General features: G+C 37.3%; 1 protein-coding gene across 2 annotated transcripts in view; it reads right to left on the bottom strand.

The window, feature by feature from the left end:
* Positions 1-2497: 2497 nt before the first annotated feature.
* Positions 2498-19664, bottom strand: part of LOC141431490 (beta-alanine transporter-like) — a 41176-nt gene continuing 24009 nt past the window's right edge. For both annotated transcript variants that reach the window (XM_074092688.1, XM_074092682.1), the window contains exons 8-12: positions 18799-19028; positions 15495-15574; positions 15095-15270; positions 13128-13282; positions 2498-4853 (exon numbers count right to left, since the gene is read on the bottom strand). In XM_074092688.1, the coding sequence (XP_073948789.1) occupies positions 4793-4853; positions 13128-13282; positions 15095-15270; positions 15495-15574; positions 18799-19028 (702 nt within the window). In that variant the 3' untranslated portion in view covers positions 2498-4792. The remainder of the gene's footprint in view (positions 4854-13127; positions 13283-15094; positions 15271-15494; positions 15575-18798; positions 19029-19664) is intronic.

Below are 19664 nucleotides of genomic sequence, written 5' to 3'. Positions count from 1 at the left end.
CGTACCATCACGATGTGACTGTTGAGCCACTCGCCACTGTTCATAGTTGCAAAAAAGTGGGCAGATAATATCATTGAATTCTGTGGATACTCGGAGAGAATTGCCGTTTTCAAATTTCGCATGACACCAACAAAGATTCTCACTATCATACAAGCCTATGAACCAACATCTGCTTATAGCGACGATGACACAGAGGACTTTTATGACTTGCTAAATAAGGCGTGTGACGATCATAGAGGAACTTGGAATCTTGGGTCCTCGGTGATTTCAATGCTAAAGTAGGACCAAGACAGGAACTGGACATTGCAGTTATACTAGGATCATACGGGTTGGGAAACCGAAATACTCGAGGCACTCGCTTAATCCAGTTTGCATTTGGACAAAGCCTCAAGGTTTGTACTTAATAGTTTCTTATTTAAATCATCGCAACGGCGTTGAATCTGAACGTCTTCGGATGGTAGTTTTAAGAACGAAATCGATTTTATATTATCTATCATCAAAACACAATATCGTCACGGATGTAGATGTAAATATGTTCAATAAAATCAAATTCAGTCCCAATCATAGACCAGTTAGAGCCAAACTGAATTTCAATTTCAAAATACATCGCAAATTAACTTTTTCAAAACGTTTCAACAAACCAGGGCCCAAATGCATAACAAATTACAAGATAATAGTATTACCGATTTTGTATTGAAATTCACTAATAATATTTGCTTGTTATTGGATTTAACTGCGAATGACGTAGAAATAAAGAATGGGAACATCATAGAAATTATAGTATAAGAGTAGCCAGTAATAAGATATCCCAGAAGCCTAAAAAATTACACAAATTAACGACGAACACCTTATCAGTAATAGACGAAAGAACTCGGTGTAATCAAGGCTCAGCAGAATATCGCAAATTGGATCGAGCAGTTAAGCGCAGCATCTGAAAAGACATCCGAGAAGGAAACACAAATTTAGTAAAGACTCACTCATTAACAATATATCACTTAGAACAGCAAAACATGGAATTTCTAAAGTGAAGGCCTAGATAACCAACTTGAAAGACGCAAATGGCATTAAACAGTAGTAAGGACAAAGTATTAGATATTTGTACTGATTTCTATAAAACCCTTTATCTGACTCAGCTATAAATCACCCCCACTTTACGTCTATGGGAGGTATACTAAAAAAAACTTTTTTTGATTTTTTTTATTGTACCATTTTGTCGGCATAGTTTTCAAATATATCCGTGAAAAAATTACAGCTTTCTAGCATTGATAATCCATAGGCTAAGCCGCGGACGGACGGACAGACAGACAGACTTGGCGAAACTATAAGGGTTCCGTTTTTGCAATTTTGGCTACGAAACCCTAAAAAGGAGATAAATGAGATATTACCAATTATTGACCCATCAGCCTTATTTCACACGTCTATAAGGGCCGCCACCTACATTCGGAATTCCGAACGCAGTAAAACCATACAAATCGGTTCCCCTTGTTTACGCATTTTTTTTTTTATGGTAGAAGTCTATTTTGCATAATCTGTTCACGCATAATAGGTAGTATTTGTGCCGAAACTGTTTTCGCATAGGTAATTATACTACGCAGAATTCTTTTACGCATAACCAATGTAAGCCGAATTCTGAATATTATCTACAGAAAATGACTTGCGCATAAATTTGTTACGCAGAAAGTTACTTTCGCATAATGTAATTTTGCCGATATAATAAAATGCATCCTTAAATGTTACAACATCTTACATAGTATCCTTTAATATTACAACAGAAACTATGGTTTTCCTCAACTTTGCTCTGTTTTTATTACCTTAGCCTTCTAACCTAATCCAATCTATGTACTTCTCTGGAAACTAGTAACTAGTGGATGGTAGTATTTTTATAATGCGGGGACAGGACTGACAAAGCTGACGAAGCCTCCCGTCCCCCCATTTTATAACCGTGCCTCTTTTACTGATGGCTGTTCGTTCCGTTACAAATACAATTCTTACCTAACCTAATAACCTAATTTTCTAGTCATAATTATATTGTTTTACCATTTACTGTTTTTTACCTATTTACCATTACTTACACTAATAAAGAAATAGTACCTACTTAATTTATTTTCATAGATTTGGACAGGATTTCGGGCTAGTAAAATTCGGCTAAATTACGTATGCTAAACAATATGCATAACAAAATTCGGCCGTGCTAATATTATGTTCATATTATATTCGGGTAAACAATCATTCGGCTTACTACGTATCTTTCGTACAAAATTAAGTACAGTCAACGTCATAAATACGTACCTAAGTGATCACTTTCGCTCCTTGTTATTTTAACGTCATGTTTGAAAATCCATACGAAATTGTGTAGGTACCTAACGACTGAAAGCGACAACGGCGACAAGGTACAAAAGTGATCACTTATTTATGACCTTGACTGTACCTTACTTAGGTAAGATCACAAGAAGGATTGTATATTGTATATAGGTAATAGAGCAATAATTAGGCACAGTAATAATAACAAAAACCTGTATTTTCTTCACATGTATTCATGAGTTTAACCAACTTTTACACAATCAACTGAAAAAATAAAACAAAAGAAAACAATTTTTTCCTTATTTTTTTCGTATGCATCGTTTATCTCAAATAATACCAATTAGTACATATACATCAAATTAGAAAAAAATAAGCTTCAATTTTGCACTGATACGTGCCTAAACATATGAAAGTTTAAAACGAAACAACCTTTAGACGATCGCTTGCTGACGCAGGTGTCACAGATCAAAGCAAGTACAAGTAAGTACGAGTAACGAACAAAAAAAGACAATTTATTACGGTACTAGCTTTTGCCCGCGGCTTCGCCCGCGTGGAATTTGGTTATCACGCGCTGTTCCCTCGGGAACTGTGCATTTTTCCGGGATAAAAAGTAGCCTATGTCACTCTCTGGCCCATAAACTATCTCTATGCCAAAAATCACGTCGATCCGTCTCTCCATTTCGACGTGAAAGACGGACAAACATAGGTACAAACACCACACACTTTCGCATTTGTAAAATTAGTATAGATTTAGATTGGGACCTGTTAGAACGCTGATTTTCTTTATATCGAATTAGTACCTACCCTGGTGACTATTAAACTATTTATTATACATTTTAAAGCCGAATTAAATTATAAAGCCAATAGTCATACATAATTTCTCATACCTAATAGAAAGAGTTCATTATTAAGTAGTAGTTTGAATTGAAACAAATTCGCCGACCGCATTAGGTGAACGACGTAGTGTAATTGCCGCTTTATGCTAACAAGGGTATGCCACGGGAATCCGGGATTTCTGTTGTTAGGGGAGAACAAAATCTTTCTATAAGATATCAATGCCAATAAAAAATATAACTTGTAAAAAACAAGTTCTCAACTCAATTCTTCATCAAAAAAAACAACTCAGTTCTTCTATCGTAAAAAGTCGTAAGATCCATGTAATACAAGTCGGTTAATTTATTCAGTCCCTGCTTAGGGGTCCTTCTGTCTTAAGTTATACGTAATTAGCTAACCTAACAACATCTTATAGTGACCATATAAATATTATAGTAGATTGTTCAACAAGGGACTAAAACAAGCCATAATGACACAAGGTGTTTACCCGAGTACACCCGAGTAGAGCGAGGGTGGCTATAATTCGAGTATTATTATGGTTGTTTAGTCTCGCGTTAAACACTCTACTTTTCACTTTGAATGCGAGGAAAAAATACAACGTTATGTTCAAAATTACATTATATTTTATACAATTTTAAAAAGTAATATATTACTTTTTTAAAAACGTACGCTCCACTATTCGACATCTGTTCAAAATTCAAATAGCAAAAAATTTGTTTCGCGGTTTTTCTTTGCTTTTATTGTTTTTGAAGTGACGCTTGCATATGTAGCCAACAGTTTCAAAATTGAAAACTATTTTAATATTGATTGGAAAATGCATAATAAAATTAATTAATCCTTAATATTATTGAAAAGATTCATATTCGTAGGTTATCATTAATCGTGTTTCACGAAGTTAAATCGTGTTTTTTTTTAAATATTTTTGCACAGTTATCATTGAGGTTATTTCCACGTCCTAAAAAGTTTCCATTCACAAACACCGTGATTGGCGGTTTAGGGGTTTCCAACGAAAATTTAGAAAAAATACTTTAATCCCTAGAAATTAATGAGGAGCTTCAGTCCCGACATGCAGAGACTAAAGTAACATTTTGAGAGCAGAAATGAAAAAAAAAATGTTTTAAATAAATAGATTGACTTGTGTAAACGTAATAATAAATATGATATAATATTAATAAAGCTAAATATCCACCCAAACTTTGTTCCTTTATTGAGCTTTTTTAAAGCACTAAAACCATTTCAAAAACGCTAAAAAGACATCTACCTAGTTTTCTCACCTCAAACAGGACGTTTAGAGTATAAATTTCTCAGGCACTGTTAGAGCTACTTACTTATTCCATCTGTGAAATACCTTTTATACTTACCTACCGTTTCAATTTTTGAATAAAGGAATCGTTAAAAGCCAGACCGAAGCAGGCCCCATTTAACGACAATATTCACAGGAGCGCTGAGGTGACGCACGATATTTAAAAGCAGGGCCAGTCTGATGAATAGATAATCTAGCTAATCTCTCACGACACACTTAGCTACAAAATGCATCTCTTACGTTCACGTGAATAACCGATGACTTCTAGCGAAGTGTACAGTGTCGCCGTGGAACAACAATACGGTTCAATACAACGTTAGGCAAACAGGAAAGTTATTTCAAAATAATGTAAGGCTACGTAATAAGGGCCTTCTCTTTGCGTTCAGCTAGGTCACGGTTGACATCTTCGGCAGTGCTGAAAAAAAAAGCAAAATAAACACTTAATGACCTTACAATGCCAAAACTTAAACACGTCTTAGCTTAGTACACTGAAAGCACTAATTTTCTATAAACTGTAATTTTTCGGTGAAGTTTTTCGGTAGCACGGTAAGTGTTATCTAGAGTGGTTTTGCTCTACGTCCGATTCGCATCCGTGATAATATGATCCGGAGTAGTAGTCGTAGAACTATTAGTTTGGTGAAATCGGTGCGTAAACTATGTATATCACACAAATAGTCCAGCGACTATAAAGGGCAACACACACAGAGAGCGGGCGCGGGTCGGGTCGTGTCCGCCGCGGGAGCCGCGCGGTTCGTTGTATTCACACAGAGCGCGGGTCGGACCCGCGACGGGCCCGCGGCGGCTATCAATGTTGCCAGTTTAGTGACTTTATCCCTAGAAGTGACGGCTTTTGCTTAAATCTTAGCGACCAAAAAAAAGTTTTGATTAAAAAAATGGTTTATCTGGCGACTTTTGGAGTACAAATAAAAACAGTAATAAGAATAAGAATAATTTTATTTTCTCAAACATGCTCGGAAATGTATGCGTTAATGTCACGAAATGGAGACATGAAGATTCTCATTTATGGCTCCCTACCACCTCTCTACATAACTTCTTGGCCTAGGCCATGAAGTATGTATGAAAATTTAATTTTACTTACTAACATTAAACTGACAAAGAAAAAATTACGAACAGCCAACCACCACTACTCTATAAGCATTTGCGATACTGCGATGCGATGCCATGCGAAGCGATGGGATACGATGCGAAGCGATGCGATGCGATGCGAAGCGATGCCAAGCGATGCCAAGCGATGCCAAGCGATGCCAAGCGATGCCACGCGATGCCAAGCGATGCCAAGCGATGCCAAGCGATGCCAAGCTATGCCAAGCGATGCCAAGCGATGCCAAGCGATGCGAAGCGATGCGATGCGATGCGATGCGATGCGATGCGATGCGATGCGAAGCGAAGCGATGCGATGCGAAGCGATGCGATGCGATACGATGCGAAGCGATGCGATGCGATGCGAAGCGATGTGAAGCGATGCGAAGCGATGCGATGCGAAGAGATGCGATGCGAAGCGATGCGAAGCGATGCGAGGCGATGCGAGGCGATGCGAAGCGCTGCGAGGCGATGCGAGGCGATGCGAAGCGATGCGAGGCGATGCGAAGCGCTGCGAGGCGATGCGAGGCGATGCGAAGCGATGCGAAGCGATGCGAAGCGATGCGAAGCGATGCGAAGCGATGCCAAGCGGTGCGAAGCGACGCGATGCGATACGAAGCGATGCAATGCGATGCGATGCGATACGATGCGATGCGATGCGATGCGAAGCGATGCGAAGCGATGCGAAGCGATGCGAAGCGATGCGATGCGAAGCGATGCGATGGATGGATGGATGGATGGATGGATGGATGGATGAAATATTTCCTCACATTGTTTGAGAAAAGCACTATACAAGCCTCGGCCAGAACAGGGATTGCTGAACTCGTCCCTTACTTCATGGCTTCAGGCAATTATACAGTGCCGCGAGATATATGTGGTTAACAAAAAAGTAAAACCAACTCCAAAAAAATAAAAAAAATAATAAATGGAACCGACTACAAAACCCTTCAAAATATTTTCCTAGCTGTACCTACTAGCTCGAAGTCGGTGCCTCAGCACGAGCCAGCATAAATAATTCAAATAAAAAAAACCGACACGCTCTTGGCCGGTTCTTGTTTATTACTTCATCACGTCTAAACCACTGAACCGATTTAGATGAAATTTGGTATACATATAGTTGTAGTCACAGAGATGGACATAGGATAGTTTTATCCCGGAAAATTTGTATAGTTTCTGCGGGATACATTGTATACCGAATTTCATCTAAATCGGTTCAGCGATTTTGACGTGATGATGATGGCTGATGAAGTAATAAAGAAACAGACTTACAAACTTTCGCATTCATGATATTAGTGGGATGGGATTAAAAGTAAGTGTTTTTGTATATTATGTATGTTGTTCGACAGTCAACGTCATAAATAAGTGATCACTTTTTAGGTATAGGTACCTTGTCGCTTTCAGTCGTTACACAATTTCGTATGGCTTATCAAACATGACGTTAAAGTGCCAAGGTACAAAAGTGATCACTTATTTATTACGTTGAATGTACCTACACGATATGTCATTAATTAATTATAATATTTATCTAATTAGTTATCAACATTTTTTTTTTACGTAACCCAACCTTTCAGACCGCCAGTGCCCTGTCACTACCAGATTATTGTATTGTTACACAATTTACATAAGTATTCCAAATTTCAAGTCAATCTGACTACTGGAAGTGGTCAAATTATACTTGCAGAATTTGACTACAGACGGACAGACAGACAACGGGACATGTGAAACTAAATAAAAGGTTGTAAAAAGTAGCCTTTATGTTATTCCAGCTATCTACGTACCAAATTTCATTCAAATGCCGTTTTAGTGTAAAGGAGTAACAAACAAACAAACACACACACACACGCACACACACACACACACACACACACACACACACACACACACACACACACACACGCACACAAACTTTCGCATTTATAATATTTACTTATATATAGTACTTGTCAATTTAATTAGCTGTACATGGCTGACAATTATATTTTTATTAGAAAGTTAACAGTGTGGATTTTACTTTATTATTTAAATTTATGTAATGGTTAAGTTACAGAAATACGTTACTTTAACTTCCCTTAAAAAAAAAGCCTGGGTGCCGGTAGCCCAGTAACACACTGTAGATAGGCAATGCTAATATATCGATACTGTGGAGTCAAAGTTATCGATACTATCAAAAATTCGATATATCGTTGCAACCCTACCTGTCAAAGGACGCCGCGTGCGAAGGTAAAGCCATAAATCGCACGCGGCATCCTTTGACAGAGGCGGCGCGTGTCAAAGCGGCGGCGCGATACAAAGACCGGCCATTTGCCGCTCGGCACGGCTGCCAAATTAGGGGTTTTCCCCTCAAATTTAGGGGGTAAATAACTGGGATGGGGTATTTTTAAGGATTGTTGGGAAGTTTTGCTTTTTATATTTATTTTGTATTTGTTATATTTCACATTATTTCTTGATAAAAAAAATAAAAATACAAAATTATTGGGCCTGGGGTAACCCGATCTAGCCAGTCAAATTTGATGACTCAGCATGACCCAGCAGGATCGTGAGGTAGACGACTATTGTTCCATATGTGCTGGCTCGTGCTGAGTCACCGACTTCGAGCTTTCAAGGGTTTTGCGGTCGGTTCCATTTTTTGTTATTTTTTTTGGAGTCGGTTTTACTTTCTTCTTAAAAAAATATTTTTATACGTATTAACCTGTTGAACCTAATAAGATTTTGCATTACCTGCAGCAACGCATGCTAAAATGTGGTATAGTAGTTAGGTTATATTAACATATATATGTTTTATCCAATATAGCTTCCATCGAAAATAGCCTAGTGTGTATTTCTTTTCAGACTGTTCCATATGGGTATCAAATGAAAGGGCTCGAAAAATAGAATCTTCACACGAAAAAAAATCAAATCCAATGTCGCTGCCATCACAAAAGCAAATGTAATCGTCTGGACCATAGTTCAAAAACGGAACCCGTATAGTTTCGCCATGTCTGTCTATCTGTCTGTCCGTCCGCGGCTTTGCTCAGGGACTATCAATGCTAGAAAGCTGCAATTTTGCACGGATATATAATGAAAACTATCCCGACAAAATGATACTTGTACAATAAAAATTAAAAAAAAAAAAACATTTTGTGGGTACCTCCCATAGACGTAAAGTAGAGATTTTTTGTATGTAAGTAAGCCGGTGGGTGGAAAATTAAAAAAAAATCTGGATGGTAAGTATATCAAACTTACAATCCTGCCTGATGTCATTATACGACATGTTGCTGTGTGTGTAATCATTCACTTCATTCTTGTGGCACTACCTATACTAACATGTTTTAGGGGGATTTCCAATTAATTATAGCAATTTTAGGGGTTTTTAACTTAAGTTTTAGGGATAAATATTTTTGAGAGTTGGTAACTCTGCGCTCGGCCCGCGCGCTGTTTGTGACGACGCGTTCTGTGTGAAGGCTTCCATATACCGCCATGCAAATACGCCCGTCGCGGGCCCGCGCACGACCCGCGCCCGCTCTCTGTGTGTGTTGCCCTTAAACCTACCCCGGACCGTATTCTCACGGATTCGGATCGGACGCAGTACGAAACCGCTCTTAAAATGTACTTATGGTGAAGTCTTAGTGCAAAATAGTATTGCGTAGGTACAATTTATATAGATAATAATGTCGAATTAAATTAAAGTGAATTGCACCAACTATAACTAAGTAAATTTTTCAGTTGCAGAAATATACTTATCTACCTGGAGATTTAGAACTTGGTGCAACTCACTCACGTACCTATTCTACAAGGCTTGCCGAGTAGTCTAAATAAGGTACAGTCAGTAACAAAAATATAACGGCACGTTTGAAATGCCAACAATATGTATACCTACAGGACTTTATTGGCTGAAAATTATGGTCGTGTATACATATTTTTTACACTTTGGCTGTATTAGACGACCAGATGGCCTAGTGGTTAGAGAACCTGACCACGAAGCTTGAGGTCCCGGGTTCGGTCCCCGTGTCGGGGTAGTCGGGCTTGGGTGTTTAATATGTATTTAAGTATGTATCTATCTATATAATTATATTTATCCGTTGCTTAGAGCTTTGCTAAGCTTACTTTGAGACTAGGTCAATTGGTGTGAATTGTCCCGTGATATTTATTTATTTATTCATATATCTTTGTTGCTGACTGTACGAGATTTTAAGATATAACCTAATCAACATAAAGTTTAAAAACCCCCGATATTTTCACTTCAAAGTTCGATATCTCAAAAACGGCTGAACTGATTTTGATAAAACATGTCTAACTAAGAACCATCGCTAGAAACCTGCTTTCAAATAAAAGAAACCGCATTCAAATCGATCCACCCGTTTAAGAGCTACGGTGTCACAGACAGACACAGACCGACAGACACACATAGCGGTCAACATTATAACACCCCTCTTTTTGCGTCGGAGGTTAAAAACCGGTGTGTATAAGGTTGATTGCAGTTATGGTAGTTCGTATGGTACTGAACGCCATTACATACAAAGACTGGTAACAAAATAAAGCGGTTGTAATTCAAATTTCTATCGTGAGGATGGGTCGTGACTTTCGAATGTTTGGAATACAGTAATCTCCTTGTGTAGGCTTGTGTCTTCCTGAGTCCGTTTTGAATGAAATGGTATACATAAACACAACGAGCACAACGTACCTAAACATCCACCCACAAATTATGCAGTCTACCCAGACCATGATCATGATACGTGCAACTGCATCGAAATACCTATCGGGAGTTCATTAAAGGTAACATCAACGTCTTTTGGCTAAAAGGTAACCTTCAGTCGACCACTAGGTACTCGTACCTAATTATTGTTGCTATATGAAGCTACCTACGTCGATTGAAGAGTCATGAGTTAGAGCAATATAATTACTATTTTATTAGCGTACTTACGCCGTGACACTTAATATAAAATATTACCATTTGTTAGCTTTATGTACCTATATCTACTTAACTCATTATTAGTTTTGTACTGTACGGATCGGCTGAGGTCGCTGGCCTCTATCGGCTTCGCGAAGCCGTGGATTTTACCGAGTAAAAGCCTTCAAAACCGGCTTCGTACGTAGTGCAGAATACAAAGAGGTTTTTGTTATTTTCCCGTTTAGTGTTCCACCAATCACAAGGTCATTTTAAGCAACTTCGATGTTTTAAATGTTAGAAGTGGCTTCTAAGATAAAGTACCTAATTGAAATACTAACTTACTTACATTTCTTACGGAAAAATAAATACGTAGGCAGGGGAAAATGGAATTAAATCTGATAGCAAAGCTATTTAAGTTGGTAAAACAAGGTCAATAGTTGTAGGTATTTCACATTTTTAGCTATACCACCTTTTCTTTAACACATTAATAAGCATTTTTTTTACTCAACAAAAATAATTTAATTGACATTTGAAGTCTTAAAAAAAGCTATCGATGTCGTTCTTAAATTTGGCCAAAAAAATAAGAACTTCCAGCAAATCTCGGTCGCCCAGGTACGCCCAGCGCTGACCGGTTTGGTAAAACTGGTAGTGCTGATTAATTCCCTACTTGTAAATATTTTCTTACAAATTTAAGACCAATAGACCAAGGAAATCAACTCCAAATTCCCTTTCTAGAAAGTATGAACAGGTTTTAAGATAGATTTAAGTTTAATTTCTATTCAGAGCCCCGGCGGAGCGCAAGAGCGCAGCCTAAGGTATCGCCAATATTTGGAACAATTATATTTTTTCTTTTAGAAATATAAAATTTTACTCGCAAATGTGATGGACTTCGACTTCGGGCTTCTAATAGACTCTCGTTCGTAATTCCTTATTTACCGCCCTTAAGACACAATGTACTTTATTCTTGCACAACCATGGAACGCTACAGATAGGAGCCATTAAACACCTAGGTATGCAACCAAGTAGGGGTGCGCATTTTTTCACATAACATTTTAAGTCCTATTATCGGAAGTCCGAAAATGTTTCTCATAAAATTTTACATCATAACCACAATACACACAACTATACTAGCTAACTTTGTTACGTATTGTCATAACGATCACTCTTCATAAATATTTTTAATACTAACGACCGAAACTCATAATCATCGGAATTCATAATATCACTAATCATACACCTTGTTCATACTAATATTGGTTTTCATATATTTTCTTATACTAACGATTTAAACTCCTAATCTTTCTAATTCATAACGCCAATTATTCATAACTTTGTTAATACTAATATTTGTTTTCATATATTTCTTAATCATAAGTGTTATTTAATTTTATCCGCACTATTGACGCGCAGGGACTTGGAAAATTTCCGATGGGGCCAAATGATGTATTTAAGGAAGGGCTCCGTTAGGTTCGACGACGAGCAAAGCGAGGAGGAGTGTTAGGTAGAACTGTGACCTTACAGCACGCGAGCCGAGCGAACGTAGCGAACGTGCCGCGGCAGCGGCCGGCGTAGCGCCAGGACCGAACATATTTTTCAACTAATACTAATATGGTATAAATAATTAACGATATAAGTAAATCTTATTTTGAATAGGTAGTTACCGTTATGAAAAACAATATTATAGTTCAAATGTTTTCTTATTATATTAGTAGAAAACTATGATATTCGTGTGTTATGAAGGTATTTTTTTTTGAAAAAACAACATTATGAGTTGAGATGTGTTCTTAGTAATGACATTATGTATGAGTAAAAATAGTAGGTAATAGTAGAAAGGGAATCTAACGAGTCTATTAGAAGCCCGACGCCGGAGGCGGAGGGCTTTTAATGACCCGAGTTTGTAATCCTCTTACGGCCCGAGAAACACAAAATGATTTGAAAAAAAAAAATGTGTCCAAACACTTCACAGCTCAGCAAAAGCAAGACGCTAAGAAAACAACTGAATAACATATGGCTACCCGGCAATACAGGGGGCTACAACAAAATTCGAAAATCAAGTTCGTCAATTCACTCGAAGTTCGTTAAAATCACTCTCATATTAAATAATATAAGCGTCATGAAAACGATATGAACTTCGATTTTCGAATTTCATGGTAGCCCCCTGATTGTCACTTTTTTCGACTCGTCTACCATAGATAATACTAAGAACGGTGTTTAGTTTAGAATTCGAATGGTCTTACGGCCAGATTATTACAACATGCTAAAAAAATATTTACTTAAAGTTTCATGAAGCGTGGCAAATTTTTATGGTGTAAAATAAGGTTATATCTAAGTTTTAAAGATGTAAATAAAACGTTGGCTGACTTGAAACTTCTTTAGTCTAAAATTATATACCTACTAAGTAACTTTTTAAAACTAGTTATAACTCCCTTGGGGAGGAAAACTATACTTACGTAAATCCATAATTCCGCGGGAACAATTAAGGCCATTGTGTTTTAGTATACTACAGGCGTGGAATAACGTCATTGACGAGCAAGTGTGATGGAAAAAAATGAACACTGTCTGTAATGAGTTCCGATGTTACCTACTAATAAAAATTTATGAACAAAAAAAGCATGAGGAAAAAAAATATGAAGTGATTATTATGAATACAAATGGTTAAAAAATAAGAATTTTATAAGAGTCAATATGGACCCACCAAGGAGAGATGGTACACGCACTTACCCGCACATGGTATAGTTGTTGGCAAGCGCTTCGCCGTCCGCGATGGTCTGCGGCAAGCGGCGGCCCATGGTCTCGGGGATGAGGACCCCAAAGCCCACGGCCACGAGCGCCGTCGCGCTCATGATCAGCAGCGGCAGAGGGCGCCAGTAACGCTCCTACACGACACACGCAAAACATCATTATTTTTTTCAAGTGACCGTAAAAGTCTTCATTGTTAAAACTTCATTGCGACAAAGGTAGGTATATCTTATTAGAAGATATATTAATGGTCGTGGGTGACGTTTGCAAGAGGGCCATTTATTTTATTTAAATTATTATTTTGCCATTACAATTCGGTCATTTAAGGAATGAGAAGGGGTCAATCTCGGAATGAGAGATAATAAGCTGGAAACTCGTATACAGCTTCATTTTGATGTCCTAAATGTTGTCTCAAAAGTCACATTTAATCTCGTGTCCGCGTCGTAAGTTATGTTATACTTATTGAAACACACAGGTATTACTGGCGCACACTTCCGTCATTCATTCTTTCATTACTAAACCCCCAAAAAAGCGGGAAAATTAAAATCGATTTACTGGTAACACTGATGGCAAAAATAAAATTATGTATTTATTTCATTTTCTGATGTAATTTTAGTCAATATGATCAAAATTATGCAAACTTACGTGTGAAAAGTAATGCCACTGGCTTTATTATGCTTTTCGGACCGTGAAACACAATTTTTAACGGCACATTCACCATTTTGGAGATCAGATATGGCTCCGCGTCGCTGCCGTAAACTGCCAATCTAATTGTCTCCGCATGACGGAACTCCTCAAAAGTTAATGGTATACATAGGTTTGCAATTGGGATATCCCAATTTTTGACAACATATAATAAATCGAAAACTATTTGGAGAAATAGGCTTTGTGAAGCGTTTTCAGAAATCAGATTCCAAAAATGTGTTAAACTGAATTAAATAAACAAAATTTAAATAATGACCCTCATTTGACCCCTGCAGTGTCCCGTCACAAAGGCAGTTATGAAGCAGGTGTACACTCTTAAGCGAATTGACAGTTTGAAATGTTGCTGTCCTGCTTATAATAAAAAAGAGCGACAAAGATAGAACTTTAATCACATGATGCGCACCCGGCTTTAATCAGTTGTCATTTATCGTAAAGTCCGAAATGTATACGAGTATTTCCAATGTATTTTTACAAATTAAATTATTAAATTACGTCGTTACAAGTAAATAATAATATAAAAGAATTTAAATATCAAATTTTAATAAAAATATCTGTTTACTATCACACCATTAAAGAAACATAGAAATAATCGAAGCTAAAAGAAGATAAATAAATAAAACTATTTGTCATGGTTCATTTAGGACCCTAAACCGTGCTTGTATTATTGCCACGGATTATGTTATGTACGACCTGATTTTTTCTAGGCAATGGAACGTGGCTGTCTCACTGTGACGTCAACCTGCGTATTTCGTAAAAAAAAAATTAAATACTCTTCCAAATTCAAAATCAATGACAATGGTATCTTAAAATATCTTATTCCATCATCCCAAATATCCCAATTGGGATGCACCAAAAAAATAACCTATAGTTTTTATTTTATTTTTGGAAAGAATAAGATATTTTAAGATACCATTTTCATTGATTTTGAATTTGGATGAGTATTTAATTTTTTATATTTTTTTTACGAAATACGCAGGTTGACGTCACAGTGAGAAAGCCACGTTCCATTGCCTAGAAAAATTCAGGTCGTACATAACATAATCTGTGGCAATAATACAAGCACGGTTTAGGGTCCTAAACGAACCATGACAAATAGTAAATTATTAAAAAAAGTAAAGGCAAGTGCATCCTATAGGTAGGCCGCACGCGTGCGAGATTATATCCAACTTCTGGTTTACGATTCAGGGCTCTAGTTTGAGATCGGCATAAGGCGGGTTTGTATTAAGTTGTTTCTGTTAAGTTACCGAGTAGACAACGAAGGGCGACATGGCGGTGGAGACGTAGCCGCTGACGTGCACGAGCGACGAGCCGGATGCGCGCACCGGCGTCGGCAGCAGCTCCGTGAACCACTGGATGGCCGCCGTGTACGCCATGTTGATGAAGAACCGCGCTATGATCGCCAGAGTCACTTGCGGGATACCTACACAAAACAATCCTATTAACTAACACAAACACCCATTTTCCTTCTATTACATTTAGGGGCTGTTTCACCATCCATTGATTAGTGTTAACTGACGGTTAAATGTGATGCCGTCTCCGTCTATTTGAACAAAACAAATAGAGACGGCATCACATTTAACCGTCAGTTAACACTAACTATTGGATGATGAAAAAGCCCCCTAATATTCATTGACCTGTGCACACCTCTAGGAACAAACGCCGCAATGAAAATCAAAACGCCAGAGAAAGCCATCGGCACCACGGTGAGGTTACGCCGGCCCAATCTGAAAATAGTTAAGTACCCTTAAATGATAATGAACACCACAGTGACCATGATTCAAGACTATCTTTTAGTATCTTTATTTAATTTATATTTTTTTGGACTACAAGGTAGGAACCGACGAGGCTTGAATCATGAACTTTTTTCAACTTTGTCAATTTAAGGGTTAAAGGCTGAGTAAAGTAAATAAGTATTTTTTTTAACCATGCCCACTTCCTTACCTAGCCCCGCTTTTCCTAACAAAGAACAAATATTGAATAGCTTATTGTGTACGTAATTATGCATACATCATTGTATGAGTAATAAATAATGAATGAGTAATTTTAGTTACGGCGACCCACAGGTTCAGAAGCTATGTAAGTATACTTAGGTAGTAGCACAGGTAGTAGGTAAGTAAAATATAACACGACTAAGCTAAGTTTTGCACCTTGCCCTTTACAAGAACAGTAAAAAAAATTAAATTCAACAAATAGGAGACAAAAATTCGTAAGACGCGTATCGGCGAGCTAATGCAAAAAAATGTCTCCTATTTGTTGAATTTTAAATTAGGATTTTTTGGGACTGTTCTTGTTAATTGCGAGGTGCAAACTTAGCTTTGTCGTGTTTTAATAATTAAGATGATTATATTATAACATAACGTGGGAAGATAGTATCATGAAATAGTTAATAAATTACCTATATATGTATTTTACTTTACCTATTGTCCATGCCGGCCGGCTTTTCACGGGTGTAACTTTTTCAAACTTTGTTTTGCACTAGCTTTTGCCCGCGACTTCGTCTGCTTAGATTTTATATTTACTTACACAATACTGCTGAACGCAGGTTAATATCCCGCACTGCCCATTTACGTGAGATTTTCGAAAAATCCCTTGAAACTACTTACCTACGGCTAAATAATCAACTGAATAATCTAATCACCAAGTGTCTCATCTATAATGCTCAAGGAAATAGATTTTAAACCAAATCCTCCCTTCCTATTTTCCTACATCGGCCGATCTCAAAGATTGCGTACGATGTCTTTGGGATCGCAACCCAGCTTAGACTCGCGCCGGCTTGCCGTTTCGTTCGAAAGCCTGCCTGGCTAGGGAGCCCTCGCCGAGGTCTTCCTCGTCTCCAAAGACCGAACCCCTTATCACCTTAATGAGTTGCGGACTTTCGCGAAAGATTCGTTTTTTGTCGGGAAGGCATGGTTGTTGTTTTTTTTTTTACAAGCTTTTATTTAGTTTCACCTGGCCCGTTGTCTGTCTGTCTGTAATCAAATCTTGCAAGTTAAATTTGACCAATTTCTAGTAGTCAGATTGACTTGAAATTTGGAATACTTATGTAAATCACGTGACAATACAATAATCAAGTAGTGACACCCTGGTAGTCCAGCCAAGGTCGTCTCCACAGGACGGAACTCTTCAACGGTTAATAGCATCGACTTGAAATGTATTTTGGGTGACAATGCAAGTACCTACAGCTAACAAAAAAAAAGCTTGTATTAAAAATGATTTTTTTATGGTTAAATAGGTTAGTTTTTCTTCAAATCGAAAAGTCTTTTGGCTCTGGTGTAAAGTTTTTTAAAATGTGGCTCCATCCATATGACGATAATTTTGTCAGTGTCTAGAAGGTTTAGCCGTTGTAAGGTAAAAAAAAACTAGAAAACGAAATATGAGACGTAATGGTGGATGAACGATGACATCGCGAAAGGAAGGAAGGCATGGTAACGCGTATAAAATGCAATTCCCAAATAGTGTTATTGCGATAGCTAGTCTATCAATACTTTGGGATACTATCGTGGCCTTGAAATCATTCATACTATCGATAGTCCCGTCCAAACTATCGACACTTGACGATACTATCGTTACTATCGATAGTATCCATAGTATTGACCAAGTTCAATAGTTTCACCTAATTTTTATTACTTATTATTGTTATGCCTAGGAATTTCATGATCTACCTAAACGTCACTAGGCAAATTGTTAAACGGTGAGTTTTGAACGATATGGCGGATGTCCCTTAGCCAATTCATGAAATGGCGCAATTTCACGATATGCCTAGGAATTTCGTGATCTGGCGGATTTTACAATCAGCCGCTGTCAAATAGAAACCTTTTCTTGACAATAAATATAAACGCAAAAAAAATATGTCAAAAAATTGAACCGACTACAAAAAAACCATGAAAATAATTTTCTACCAGTCTGAAATCGGTGAACCGCAGGCGTGAACCTATAGTCGTCTACCTCACCTATATACTATTTATACTCTAATCACTCCTGCTGGCTCGTGCTGAGGCACCGACTTCAATTTTCTCTTATACATTTTTTTTCACGTTTTTTAGTGTAGGTACTAAAAGATCTAAGATACAATAGTTTAGTGTCAACTGCTCGTCACCTTTTACGAAAAATTTACATTTCACCATATGCATTATGATGCGCATAAAATGCTTAACAACTGTGTTAAAGTAATTGAAATACAAAGGTTCTATATTAATTCGCATAAATTAATGGTCCTTATTGAAATTGGCATAACGTTATTTCGCATAATTATTAATTCGCATAACATTAATTCGCATAACTGAATGCGCATAATTTAAATGCGCATAATGTGGATTAGCGGTGTCCTCTTCTTTCACAGATAGAAATTTCAAAGATTTCATTTGACAGAAAATGTTTCATATAATATTTAGTCTTTGTATTTTTACTTCGAATATTATTGTTTCAATCACTATTTAATTGAGTGAAACATAATGAACTTATTTAAATTAACAATTGTGTCAAACCATATATTTTTTTCAATATTCTTTTTTCGTTGTATTTATTCACGATATTTTGTTTCAACGAAAATGTAAAAATAGACGTTATGTTATCCATAATTTAATAAAAATTAACATATTTTAATATAGCAATTTTATGTAGAGATTTGGTTAGATTAGAGCTGTGACCCCACCAGAAAGCCCCACCCCCAGAATCTTTAATGAAAAAAAGGCGGGAAAGCATAAGAAAAATATTAGAATAAAATTAAATTTTATAATATATTTTGAGAAAAAGTTTATTCTATTTCAGGATTATTCACCATTTTTGAGAAAAGCTTTATATTAGTCTCGGCTGGAATAGCAATTGCTGGCTTCGTATTAGTTAAACGGACTCGCAAGCTCATCCGTTTAATACTCATACTCAGCCAGCAATTGCCTACTTCCAGGCCACGACAATAATCCACTATTAAAATATTTGGCCAAAAACATACTTATCGAGCACGAGAGCCAGCAATGTGACTGAAGGTATTTCTGTAGCGGAAGCCAGGGTGAAGGTGAGGAAGAAATCGAGCCCCAGTGACTCGGACAGGCGCACCAGCCCGTCGAAGATGATGGCGCAGCTCATGTATACGGCCACCATGCATGCCAGCATCGCCCGCAGCGGCGCGCTCGTGAACAGGGCGCTCACCGACGCCTCATTGCGACTTTGACGGGACGCTATCTAAAAAGGTATATAGACTCTTCAAATTTAAGACATGTAGGTATATTTAAAATAAAACATTTAATTTTAAAAATCAAAGCCCGACTTCTAAAAGGAAGAAAATAAGTCTAGTGGTCCAGTAGAACTCTGTCAAGTAAGTAGCTAATTTAAGACCCCTTACCAAGAATTTTTGAGCTGGTTAGGATTTGAATGGGTCCCGAAAGTTGAACTTTAAATTAGCTACTTGACAGTTCTAGACCAGTAGACTTATTTTTAACCGATTTTAAAAAAAGGAGGAGGTTATCAATTCGGTTGTATTTTTTTTTATGTTTACCTCAGAACTCCGTCATTTATAAACCGATTTGAACATTTTTTTGGTTCGTCTAGAAATACTTTCAATTAGGTCCCATAAACACAAAATCAGGATCTGATGATTGGATCCTAAGGAAATCGAGGGAACTCTTCAAATATTGTAGGTACGCCTATGGTAATTTCGATATATTTAGGAGTAACTCGTGCATTTGCTCTTGAAAATCATCATTTGGTGAAGTGGATCTGATGATGAAGACCACAGTTGACCAATGGAGCGACTACGCAATAACAAGTAGTACTTCACGGGTTGACTTTCAATTACTTTAACGCAGTTGCTAAGCAATT

This window comes from Choristoneura fumiferana, chromosome Z (assembly GCF_025370935.1).
Source record: "Choristoneura fumiferana chromosome Z, NRCan_CFum_1, whole genome shotgun sequence".
NCBI lineage: Eukaryota > Metazoa > Arthropoda > Insecta > Lepidoptera > Tortricidae > Choristoneura > Choristoneura fumiferana.
Note: the sequence above shows the minus strand (reverse complement) of the source record. Positions and strands in the feature narration are given on the sequence as shown.